The 13,262-nt window shown below is 46.1% G+C and overlaps 1 protein-coding gene across 1 annotated transcript in view; it reads right to left on the bottom strand.

Moving 5' to 3' along the window:
- Positions 1–13,262, bottom strand: part of LOC144819668 (uncharacterized) — a 510,454-nt gene that overhangs the window by 423,245 nt on the left and 73,947 nt on the right. The window contains exon 2 of the mRNA XM_078677472.1: positions 758–961. Within this exon, the coding sequence (XP_078533598.1) occupies positions 758–881 (124 nt within the window). The 5' untranslated portion in view covers positions 882–961. The remainder of the gene's footprint in view (positions 1–757; positions 962–13,262) is intronic.

Genomic DNA, 13,262 nt, shown 5'->3' with positions numbered 1-13,262 from the left:
AGGCATTGGGTTTGGGCCCTGATTATCCCTTGCATCTGGCTCGTCCTAGCTGCTCCCTAATCTGGTTAAATAATGAATCGTGGCTAATGTATTACTACACACCTCTCTGTAATTCATCTTAATTGTGATGTGCTATTGTATGATGTACTTTTTAGGTCTGGCATAGAGACAGCTGTATGTGTACTGCCAGTCTCACTCTCATGTAATCAAAGAAATTCATAAACAAAAATACATATAAATATGAGCTTTCGGTCAGACCTCTTCATCCATCGGTCATTCCAACTGTAAATCACATTTTGCTTCCACCACAGTATACAGAATATGGCAATGGGTCAACTCACTTCAGGTACTGGCCTACTTGCAATGTGTGTGACAGCATTTTGCATGATCATATATGCACATATGTATAAAGAGAAGGGCACATCAGTACCAGGGCTCGTGGGCCAACACTTTACACTTGTTTTTTCTTCCCATTCTTTATATAATTTTACTTTTTTTTTATCAACCTTGTGTTCTCAAATTATGTCTTGAGGTTAAAGTATTTTCAAGCCAATAGTACCTTTTGTTTACACAAATAAAAATCATGTTTTGTGACGTATATTGAAACTAAAAAGACAAATTCTCCTAAATTTACCTGGCTGCTCAGAAAGACAACTGCTCTATTAAAACTGTATTTTAAATAGGGTTTGGATGGTCTTTAAATCCGTCCTGGTACTTATGATTAAGTATTAACATCTTGGGTGCCAAGCCAACTCACCGTTAATGTGTCGTACAACTTTTGAGTGTGGGACATGCCTAGGTTGTGCATAGAAGTGCAGCGACTGCATTGGTGGTTTATAGGGCGGGGGCTTCCTCAGTTCCGATATGTAGCTGATGCTCATCTTGAGTTGTTTTAGAGGACTACGGCTTAACGGGGTAACTCTGTTCTCAGCTGGAAGTCACATTCAATGGAGAGTAAAGCCTGAAATGGAAAAACAACAAATCAACTCATGCTCAAAGCTAAACATGGGGCTCCCCGTTTACATCCTGTTGAACGGTCTAAGCTTTATTTATGTGCAACCATACACTTAAAAAAATTACATTTCCACTTTTGTGTCAAATGTCCCTCGTCACACTTTTGGCAATTTGAATATAATTACCTCCATTGAGCTTGCAGCATTTAAAAGGGTAAAAGTATCACAAGGTGTATGTAGACAGAGAAAAAATAAAGCCAGAGTCTGGGGTTGCTCCTGTTTCAATCTAGAAGGGACCTGGCGAAGCAGCTCGGTCTGGACTATTACAACTGGAGCAGTACCAAGTTTTACTTGCATATGATTGATTCTGTCCGGAGGGATATGCCAGGCACAAATGATGGGCTGGGATGTGGCCTGAGTACTTACCTCTGTGGAAGAGCTCTAAGTGTGACCGATATGTCCAAATGTCGTTCCGTGCTCACACTGCCACAGGACTGAAGCTGCACCTCATTAATGAGACCTACCATGGCTGAAACTGGTTTGAGGTTGCTTGTCTTTTCTCTAGAGAGGACCTGCCCTGTATGTTTGGGTGGACTGCTCTAAGTGGAGCTGGAGGAAGTTTGATTTGTATATGGTTGGTCTCTGTCCAGAGTGTAGTGCATGGGTACTCACAAACATTTGGCCTTTGGTGTGACCGAGGGCTGCACTGATGCCAGCGGGGGTAGGGGGGGATGTAAAGTGGGTGTAGGGGAAGCGAAGTATGCATATCTACTAGCTGAACTCAATTGCGCAATGTGAAACCAGAAAATCTGGGATGAATCCCGGCTTCTCCACTTTACCAAATTGTGTGACCCTGGGCAACTGTTTTCTTTCAATTTCCCTCCTTTTTCTTCATTATCACATATAAAAGGACCTCGAACTACATGAATTCAAGATGCGTGCTGTACAAAATCATCTCCTGTGCTTGGATGTAATGATAGGCACCCCCGCGTCTAGGGGAGGGGTGCCTTTAGTGGGATTTTAGTGCCGAGGGAACGGTTTCGTTTCCCTGAAAGGGGGCAAGGGGAGGGACGCCTGAAATGCGAGTAAAGAAGGAGATGCATTGGGGTCCCTCCCCTTAGGTGATAAAAATAGCCGGAATCAAGGGAGTAGCCTCTTTGTCCTCTCGCCTTGTGGAGTAGCCGGAAAGGCGCAGCGGGAACAGTTGGCTTTGGTACAACTCGCCTCGAGTGGATCTAGAGCTGACGAATTGTAAATACATGGTAACATGTGGCGCAGATGGATACTGCGCCTCCTTATGTTCAGTAATGGTATTAAGTGGTAAGGGGTTGGGTTGTGTCCTGCTGGTACAACACGCCTCGAGGGGATCTAGAGCTGATGAAATTGTAAATACATGGTAACCTGTGGCGCAGATGGAGTCTGCGTCTCCTTATGTTCAGTAATGGTATTTCAATGGTTAATAAAATTGGTCAAAAGTTGGAGGTTTAATAACAAATAAAGATGGTGTTATTGACAAGTAATAAAAGCTACGCAGTGAACACCAAATTTGTGTAAAGTGTCTTTGTGGTGGGGGGTGTGTGGTGGACGAATGGCACGGATATCCCCACTATCACTAATGACATTGTTGTCAGGGTGAGGTGGTTGGGAAGCATGAACGTTTCTAAATTGATGTTTGAAAACCATTACTTTAAAAAAATACTTCTGAATGCACTGCTATAATTTGGTTTACTAAGGTGAAATAGTTCTACAGGTCAATGAAATACACTTTTTGAAGTTTGGAAATACTATGGTATTTTTACATTTGCTATCTTTAAAAACTAAGGTGATCCTAAAGTTAAGGGCATAGTTACTTCCTTTTGTTTAACCCCTCCCATGCTTGTGACGGAACCGTTCCGTCACGAGCCTCGGGTGGGCTGTGCTGGTGACGGAACGGTTCAGTCACGGCCCGCTCGCCGACGCCTGCACGGCGCGTATTCCGCACCTGCGCTGTCGTTCTAAAGAGCGGGCGGGGCCGTGACGAAACCGTTCCATCACAAGCACAGCTCACCCGCGGGCCGTGACGGAGCGGTTCCGTCACGAGTACGGGAGCGCCGCGCGGCCCCGCCTCCACCTTAGCGCTACGGCAGAATAGCAGCCGCAGCGAAGGGGTTAACTGAAATTAACCTTTAAATAAGTGCTTGCTGTATTTTTTCAACGTTAGTGCTGAGTCGAGTAAACAGGGGCCCAGTGCTGCTACTGCTCAGGGGGCCCCATGTAAAGGTCAGGAGGGCTGCGTGCAGCTCCAGGGTTGTACTTTGAGTATCACTGGTTTAGTGCATAAAAAACAATGAACTGGAATGCTGCTCTAGCAATTATGAGTGGCTGAGATGAACCTCAAGAATTCCACCCATCATTTACATGTGTTTGTCACACAGCCTAAGTACGATGTCATGCCCAGACCCTTCCTCCCCGTGCAGTAGGACTCAATGCAACACTTGACGTCAATGAGGAGGAAGTGAAAGGTCGAAATTGGTCTGAGGTTGATTGTGTTCCAATCTACAGGGTACCTTCCCTGTCATTTCAGCTGCACTGAAGAATGATTACGGCTGACTTGCTTATGGCTAGACTCTTTCAGGAGTTGTACAGTGGGCAGAAAACTAAATGAGGGAATGTAATGTGGCCCAAGTACTTACCAGTGGCTGAGATTAATTCAAGCATTCCACCTATCACTTTTGTGTGTTTAGCGGTTAGCCAATATGGATAGAATGTTGGTGAAATTGGATCTTATTCAATCCTGCACTGACTCTCTTTTGAGGTGGTTTACAGAGCGTGAATGCTGGATTTACTATGCCGAAGGTGCCATCATGATCTTTGAGGGTCACATTTCTGAGTTATTAGTTGTACTGTGAAAACTGTTAGAATTTGGCTGAAGGATCAGGACGGATAGACACACAAATTGAAATTCCACATTATGAAAAAATGCAGAATGCAAACCTGTTAGACACCGTTGAAATACAGCTGATAACTGAGGTATCACTTTCTAACCATTTCGTCACAGAGCAAGCACAATATTCTCTGCGGCTAAATCTGTTCCTGAGACTGACTCTTGCCCGATTGTTGCCAAGCTTTCAAATCACAGGCATCAGAAGTAATCATACTAGGTATGAGGGCCATACCGAACATCCTGATGGACAATCACCACATAAGCTTCAACCTGATCACATGCTTGCAGTACAGAAGCCCAAGAAAAGATTCAACATGATGTAAAAGGCACTACCTAATAAGGAGTAGATTTACACCAAGAAAAGCTCAAGGTTTTGTGGAAGAAAAGTCTATTTTTTTCACTGATCCTACTAGTAACTTAATGTTTTGTGGAATTGTCTCCAAGATCTCCTGGTGCCTACACTGCATTGCCAGTATGGGATGGCGCTAGGGACACACCCAGCTGCTTCTTTGGAGCTTACTAGCATGCATTTATGCAAGTAGAATATATGATCTTTTATCTACCTGGTGTCATCTCTGTCTCTTGTGGGCTTGCTGTCCTTTGGGCGAACATGCCATACTGCCTATCGCTTTTATTATTGATAGGGGCACCCACCTTTAAGCTTTTAATGATTTAGCTTTTCATTATTGTCACACTGTGTGCACAAAACATTAATTCTACACAGTCTGTGTGTTAGACCTGGCTCTTTTTGCCCTCTACCACCAAACTTTTTGCCTTTTGCCTCCTATTTTTCTGACCTGTATTTGTTGGCCTTAGGACTCTGGGCCCTTTACCACTGCTAATCAGTTTTAAAGTGCATATGATCTCTATGTAAATGGTGATTATGATTGGTTATCCATGATTGGCATATTTGATTTACTTGTAAGTCCATAGTAAAGTGCACTATGTGTGCCCAGGGACTTCCTGTAAATCAAATGCTACTAGTGAGCCTGCAGCCCACACAAAAAGCCTTTTAAATCTGTCTCAGACCTGCCACTGTAGTGTCTGTGCACACCGTTTTTAACTGCCATGTCGACCTGGCTAGTGCACCCACTTGCCAGACCCTAACCCTCCCTTTTCGTTCATTTGAGTCCCCAGTCATCCCAAGATAGGCCCAAGATGTTCCCATGGGCAGGGTGCAGTGTGTGTTAAAGGTAGGACATATACTGGTGTGTTTTACACATGCTGATAGTGAAATACTGAGCATTTCGTTTTTCACTATTGCAAGGACTCGCTCTCCTATAGGATATCATTGGGGCTGCACAGTAACATTTTACATGTGTACCTTTCAATTGGGAACAGCTAGGGATTTGGAGTTCAGGATCTCTGAACCCAGAATTTAATAACACACCTTTTAGTAAAGTTGGTTTTTAAATTGTGTGTTTGAAAATGCCACTTGTGGGCATTTTATTAGTTAACCATCCTGTGTACTTCTGCCTGTTTGTGTATTCACAGACTGGTTTTGGGGTGACACGAGCTAGTGATGTGCATTCACTCTAGACAGTCACAAGGGTGGTTGACATGTGTGCCCTGCCTTTCCTGGGTGACTCATAGCCAGGCTGAATAGACCTCTCTGCACTTAGAGTGATGAGAGGAGTTTTTCCTAGCACCAGAGCAGGCTGTGCCTGCTCTGAAAAATGCTGTCTCCAACTCCTGAAGCGAATCTGGAACAAGGAGGACAGAACTGTTTTTTTCTGAGCTCAGAAACTCTGGAAACACAGACTTCAAAGATGGGGTATAAGTAGTAGACCTTAAACCCCAGAACTTTAGATTACATCTAGCTTAAGAGGACCCTGCCAAGAAGAAGAGCTTTAGAGCAGTCAGGAGGAATACTGCCCCTTTGTTGTCTGCTGCTTTGCTGGGTTGGCCTGCAGTTGTTGCTTCTGTCTGTGGGAAGTGGAAAGGACTGGACTTTTGCCTTGCTGTGGTATCCCGCTAAAGAAGATTCTCCAAGGGCTTGAAGCTAAGCATGGGCGGATTTTGCGAATCTGGTGTACGCGAATGTGCGTATTTACGGATTCGCAATCCGCAGGATCCGCGAACTCTCGCGAATTTGCGTTTTTTTTTTTTGTTCGCAAGGGTTTCTGCCAGTTCGCGAGGGTTGTGTACCAGTTCGCAATTGCGAACTTACTTGTCCGCTCGCAACGGCCACGACTATGTTGTTTCTACGTCTGGTTCATCATCACAGGTTTGCGAAGTTACCCTAGCGGTCGTACATGGGCGCGGCCATCTTGTTTGCGTGACGTAATTCCGTTTCCGGGCGCTATGTGTAATCTCGCAAAGTGTTCGGCTTGCTAGTACAATTTCGCGTGTGCTCGCGAGGAAAATCTCGCACGAACTTACCCACGCGGTCGTGAACGGGCGCGGCCATCTTGTTTCTCATTCATTCCTATGGTTCTGGGCATGCTTTCTGAATCTGTATCCTCTCTGAATCTCTGCCATCCTTTGCTTGTTTGAAGTTTTTTTTGATCTTTTTTACTTATTATCTATCCCTCTATTTTTCTAGCTCTATATTTTTGTGTTTTCTGCTACTTTTTGTTAATTTTAAACTACTTTTTTAAAGTCTTTTCTTTTCTTCTTCCCTATTCTATTTCTTCTTTATTATTTAGCTTCCTTTCTGCCAAGACCATGGTAAGGGGAGTTGGGAAGCAGCCCGCGAAGGGGAAGGGTCCCGCACCCAGTGCCCGGCTCCCGTGCGGGCGTTTGAGGGGGGAGAATGTCGCGCCCCAGGAGATCTTTAGCGCGGAGGAGGTGGCCGCACTAGTTTTTTATGTTCAGCGCCGCCTCCCCAGGACCATCATGGCAGGCGGCAAGATCGCTAGCGGCTACGGGCTCCGGGAGCGCCGGAAGCGGTGGGAGAAGGTGTGCCGGTCCATGTACCAACAATCTCGGGTCCGGCGCACCTACAACCAAGTCACCCACCGTTGGACGGATATCCTGGACCGGGAACGCGATCTGCTGGACCTGCTCGGCCTTGAGATCCCCGGGCTTGGTGAGTAGTAGTAGCTATTTCTTTACTACTCTGTTTTCTCCTGCTCTGTGTGTTATTATCTTGCAAATTTTTGGTTTTTACCAAGAGCAATAATGCTGCTGATTACATTGTAGGTAAATTATATTTCAAAATCTTCTGTGCATTTCAGGTGCACTGCTCTCCTTCTCAGTAGCGCTGCTACTATGCTTATTTGTTTTCGATTTTGTGTTCATTTCATTGGCCTGTGAAATTATGCATGAGTGTAGTTTAAAGAACTGTGTAATGCTAGACACTAAGGGTCAGATATTTAATTAATGGCGCATCCCTGCAAAGTAACAGGGATGCGCCAGTAATTGTGCGCCACGCCACCACCACCCATGGTGCACCGTATTTACAATGCGGCGCACCATGTGCCCAAAACGTCACCGAAGCGTTACGCTTCTGTGCCGTAAAGGCGGCACATTGCTGGAGTTGCGTCGCAACGATGGTGCAGCTCCAGCAATGCTCTGGGATGCTCTATCTCCCCAATGCTGCGTCAAGCTGTACGTCTGCTTCAAACAGGCGCAGGGTTTGAGTCACGCATCATTGTCCTCAAAGTGACCGATTGAAATCTTGTAGATGTCACTCAGCCACTTTTAGGATGCGTTCCTGCGCAGGAACGCCCTCCCTTGCACCGGAACGCCCCCTGATGACGCAGGGCTTTACAACGTGATGCATCTCCCATATGCGTCACGTTGTTAATATACGCCGCACCATGGTGCCTCTTTTGTCATGCCGCTGCGTCACAAAAGTAACGCAACAATGGAGCAAAAGAGCCGCAAGGGGCTTCTAAATCAGCCCCTACAGACTCAAGTTTAGTCCTTCTTTTGTACACATGGCGATAAGAAGAAATAGTGGTGGAGGATTGATAGTTTGAGTATTTTAATGACTGGTTAATGTAGTAGGAAACTTTTTAGTGTTGTCGCTGATCTGCAATCACGATGGACTTTGTCTGTCACTTTGCGTGCTGCGGACTGCTGCCTGCCAGTCCTAGGCGAACCTTTTTAGTAGTTTGTTTAGTGAGTACATATGAACTTTGAAATGCAAAACCTTTTTCCTCATGGATGTTGCCCAAACCACTTTTATCCGGTATTAGACCTTCCCAGCAATGGCCCCAGAGCCGTCAACCCAGGCGAAAACAAGTAGAAGACCCCCAAACAGCCAAAAAGCAAAAGTACAAAAATGTGGACTTAGTCACTTTTCTGAAAATTTCCAAAATCACTCAACGCGCGCTCTACAGCTAGGCCATAACTCCCCTCTGCCTCCATGGATTTCTTTCAAACCTCTTGCTATCTAAACTATCCATACCCAGTAGTGCTCCCAGACCCCGAAACCCACCCACAAACACCAGGAAGCCCCCCAAACAGGCCCCCGAAAACGCTACATTGAGCGAAAAGTCAGAAAATGCAAAACCTTTTTCCTCATGGATGTTGTTTAAACTAGTTTTATCCGGTATTAGACCTTCCCAGCAATGGCCCCAGAGCCGTCAACCCAGGCGAAAACAAGTAGAAGACCCCCAAACATCCAAAAAGCAAAAGTACAGGTGATTAAAGTTTTAATTATATTAACTGTGCAAAACAAAGAAAGACAGAAACACAGGAATAAAAGTGAATAAGTACGAAAAAGAAAATTTCTGAATTCATTCGCTCATTTTCAGGGCTCCGTGTCAGGGAAGAAGAGTTCATCCTCATACTCTGCAAATTCAGACAGGAGTAGGTCAGTGTCACCTAACACAGAAGAAATTCCCTCATCTAAGTTGCTGTCCTCCTCGTCTTCTTCCGTCGTGCAATTTGGTACTTTGAAATCTGGTGGTATGAGGTGCTCATTCATCTTGATCATTGTTAATATCTCCACATTTTTGGGCGAGAGGCGGTCCGTTTGCAAGTTACAATGCCACCAGCAGCACTGAAAACAAGTTCAGAAGACACGCTTGCGAGTGGGCAAGACAAGTAATGTATAGCCAGGTTGGTGATCTCTGGCCACAATTCTTTTTTCCCATGCCAATACGCCAATGGGTCAGCATTAACATAGACCTCTGTTGAGTCATTCAAATAGTCCTGCACCATCGACTCAAAGTTCTCCACGGTTCCTCCACTTTGCTGAATTTTTGCTCGGACCTTTTGAGAACCATACCCAATCTCAGCTAGCCAATCCTCTTCATCACCCGATATTTCTGTTGTGTCTGGTGCAGATGATGCGGTTGCCGGTGTCTTTAACGGCTGAGAGGTCACTTGTGCCACAGCCACAGGTGCAGAAGTGGAGTCTTTTGACTGGGGATGGCCTGCTGATGCTGATGTACTGCCTTTTCCTTCAATTTGCTTCCGTTCTCTTTCAAACCTGATGGCTGACAAGGCTAGACAATGTTTGTACTTTGTAACATCTTCATCACTAAAAGGATATAATGCACAGCCTACCAGCGCCTTTTTGTAGCGTGGATGCAGAATAGTAGCACAAATGTAATGCTGTTCTGAGTGGATCTTTTGAAGACGTTCATCGCCAAGTAGGCGCTCTAATAATTCCTCCGCCAAAACAAAAGCTTCTGCTTTTCTTCATCTTTTTGAAACTTTGAAGACACCGCCTTCAGTTTGTGCTTCAGCATGCGCAACAATGGGATAGCTTTTCCCAAATGACAGTCCTCCCTGCTGACTGCACGCGTGAAGACCTCAAAAGGACGAAGCATGTCTGTCAGGCTTTTAACTAGCTCCCATTCCGCCGCATTTAACCTCAGGTCCTCCTTCACAGCTGTACCCAGTGTTAAGAAATACTGATCGACTACCGCATACTGCTCATACAGACGCTCAAGCATGTAGAAGGTTGAGTTCCAACGTGTTGGCACCTCCTGGGTGAGTGCTTTCACTGGCATTCGACGTTTATGTAGCAGGCGCCTCAGATGCTTCCGGGCCTTAAAAGAATGGCTGAAATGGTTGCACATTTTTCGGCAGGTGACCACTAACTGGCATGCTGGACTGTCTTTATCCAAGAATTTTTTAACAACCAGGTTTATACAGTGCGCCAAACACGGCACTCTGAAATAGTCACCCAGTTCCATGGCCTTAACTACATTGGCGCCATTATCCGTGGAAACATAACCAATGCCGCGTTTTTTTGGAGACAGCCAGTGAAAGACCTTTGTGTTGAACTCATTCAAAATGTTTTGTGCTGTATGTCGTTTCTCCAAGCCAAACATGGCTAGTGTTGCATTGCCAGTCCACATCAACAGTACACCCCCAAAAAAACGAAAAACACACAAAAATCACCACAATCCAATGCCATCCAGGATGTTTACATTAAAGAGAGTGAGAGCCCACAGGCAGACTCAGTTCCTGCACCACCCACTACCCCTGGGCAAAAGGCCCCACCAGCAGCCCCAAAAAATCGACAAAAAACACAAAATTCAGCACAATCCCAGCCCACCCACGGCCTCAATGATGTTTAAATTCAAGAAGACACCCCACAGAAAGACTACACCCATGCACCACTCACTACCCCTGGGCATAATGGATGAAAGATAGGCAAAATGGGTGCACCCCAAGCACATGTTGCCTGTACCAGCACTCAAGATGGCCACCACCACCCACATGGCCAGTCCACATCAACAGTACACCCCAAAAAAACCGAAAAACACACAAAAATCACCACAATCCAATGCCATCCAGGATGTTTACATTAAAGAGAGTGAGAGCTCACAGGCAGACTCAGTCCATGCACCACTCACTACCCCTGGGCAAAAGGCCCAACCAGCAGCCCCAAAAAATCGACAAAAACCACAAAATTCAGCACAATCCCAGCCCATCCATGGCCTCAATGATGTTTAAATTCAAGAAGACACCCCACAGAAAGACTAGGCCCATGCACCACTCACTACCCCTGGGCAAAAGGCCCCACCAGCAGCCCCAAAAAAACGACAAAAACCACAAAATTCAGCACAATCCCAGCCCATCCATGGCCTCAATGGTGTTTAAATTCAAGAAGACACCCCACAGAAAGACTAGGCCCATGCACCACTCACTACCCCTGGGCAAAAGGCCCACCAGCAGCCCCAAAAAATCGGCAAAAACCACAAAATTCAGCACAATCCCAGCCCACCCATGGCCTCAATGATGTTTAAATTCAAGAAGACACCCCACAGAAAGACTAGGCCCATGCACCACTCACTACCCCTGGGCATAATGGATGAAAACTAGGCAAAATGGGTGCAGGCCTCAGACACTGCCTGCTTCAAAATGGCCCCTTGAACCCCAAGCACATGTGGAGGGCCTGCCTGTACCAGCACTCAAGATGGCCACCACCACCCACATGGCCAGTCCACATCAACAGAACACCCCAAAAAAAACTAAAAACACACAAAAATCAACACAATCCAATGCCATCCAGGATGTTTACATTAAAGAGACCCCACAGGCAGACTCAGTCCATGCACCACTCACTACCCCTGGGAAAAGGTCACAACAGCAGCCCCCAAAAAATCGACAAAAAACACAAAATTCAGCACAATCCCAGCCCATCCATGGCCTCAATGATGTTTAAATTCAACAAAACAGTTGTATCATGCACCCATAACTAACCCTGGTCCTACTGGATACTGTGGCTACCCACAATATATTTTATTTAATGTTCTGAAAAAGTTCCAAAATTGTAGTTGCAGCAACTGTAATGCCCCAAACAAACTTACTTCTGAAAGTTGATTTCTAATCCAAAAGTGATCCAAAGAAAGTCAAAAAGGCCTTACATCCAAATATCCAGCAGCATCCACAAAGAGTAATCCTTCCAGGTCAAGGTCCAAATGAAAGTGACCAGCACATGAAGAAAGCACTGGGAGGAGCCTGCTGTACAGGAACAGGAAGTTGGAGACTGTGGGGCACTTCCTTCCAAAATGGACTCCTTGCTAAAAAAAAGTGCAGGCAAATGTCAACCTGAGGAGTGATTCTGATAAAAATCATCATTTTCTGAAGGTTTATGCTGTTTGCTGGTGGATTTTTTGTGCGAAATTGTTGCTGCCCGCCGCACCTACGTGTTCGCAATTGCGAACTCTCGCGATGCGTGCTGCTGTGCAAGGTGGCAAGGCGCGATGACGTAATCGCGGTCGACAAACTCCCGCGGGATCCCACAGCAAGATCCAAAATGGCGCAGCACTAGCAAAATATCGAGAAAAACAACTCGGCAAACGCGGAATGACGGTAAGTGAACGCCGCTCGCCGAAAAATTGTATCACCAAGAAAAAAAATCCGCCGCGTGCGAAATTTACGGATTTTCGGCAAATTCGCTAGAGTTCGCGGATTGCGAATTTACCGAAAATCCGCACATTCCGCGAGCGGAACGGATTTTACGCCCATGCTTACTTGAAGCAGAGCTTGCCCTTGTTCTGAAGTTTCGGGGACACAAAGACTTTACCTGCAACTTGATAAACAGCACCTGTGCTCCTCTGCTGGACTCCTGATTGCCAAAGGTGGCCAGTTCCAGTCCATGGGCCCTTGAAATCGTGTGGTTGGTGCAGCAACCCAAGAAACAACAAAATTGATGCCATCTGCACCGCCGCCAGTGAAGCTGTGGCCAGCACTGCTCATGAAATGCACAACACACCACCCCACCTGCACCACAGTTCTGACGCCCGTAACGCCTTCAAGTTATTGACGCGGGTGACTTCTCGAACTCATCTACAACAAGGGGTGGTGATGGACAGAGTCTCTGAATTAAGCAGAGTACTCTCACCCAGTCAAGAGATCAGGGCTAGATCCAACACCGTTTTTTAGCTCATTGCACCATCCCAGTTTCAGAACCTGGCTGTATGCAAATTAGTCTGTCCCTGGCCCAGTGCATCATGGGAACAGGGCAGACCAGACTACAAAAGCCAATTCTTACACTGGGAAGGAAACAAGCTTCCGGGGACCGGTTTCTGCCATTTCAGGCGTCTTCGGCCCGGCTTGCTTGAATCCTGATGGTGCAATGAGCAAGGGACTCACATCTGAGTATACCCTTCCACGCTTAGGGTGGACAAAATTATTTACAACAAGGGGTGGTGATGGACAGAGTCTCTGAATTAAGCAGAGTACTCTCACCCAGTCAAGAGATCAGGGCTAGATCCAACACCGTTTTTTAGCTCATTGCACCATCCCAGTTTCAGAACCTGGCTGTATGCAAATTAGTCTGTCCCTGGCCCAGTGCATCATGGGAACAGGGCAGACCAGACTACAAAAGCCAATTCTTACACTGGGAAGGAAACAAGCTTCCGGGGACCGGTTTCTGCCATTTCAGGCGTCTTCGGCCCGGCTTGCTTGAATCCTGATGGTGCAATGAGCAAGGGACTCACATCTGAGTATACCCTTCCACGCTTAGGGTG

Source organism: Lissotriton helveticus, chromosome 2_1 (genome assembly GCF_964261635.1).
Source record: "Lissotriton helveticus chromosome 2_1, aLisHel1.1, whole genome shotgun sequence".
Taxonomy (NCBI): Eukaryota; Metazoa; Chordata; class Amphibia; order Caudata; family Salamandridae; genus Lissotriton; species Lissotriton helveticus.
Note: the sequence above shows the minus strand (reverse complement) of the source record. Positions and strands in the feature narration are given on the sequence as shown.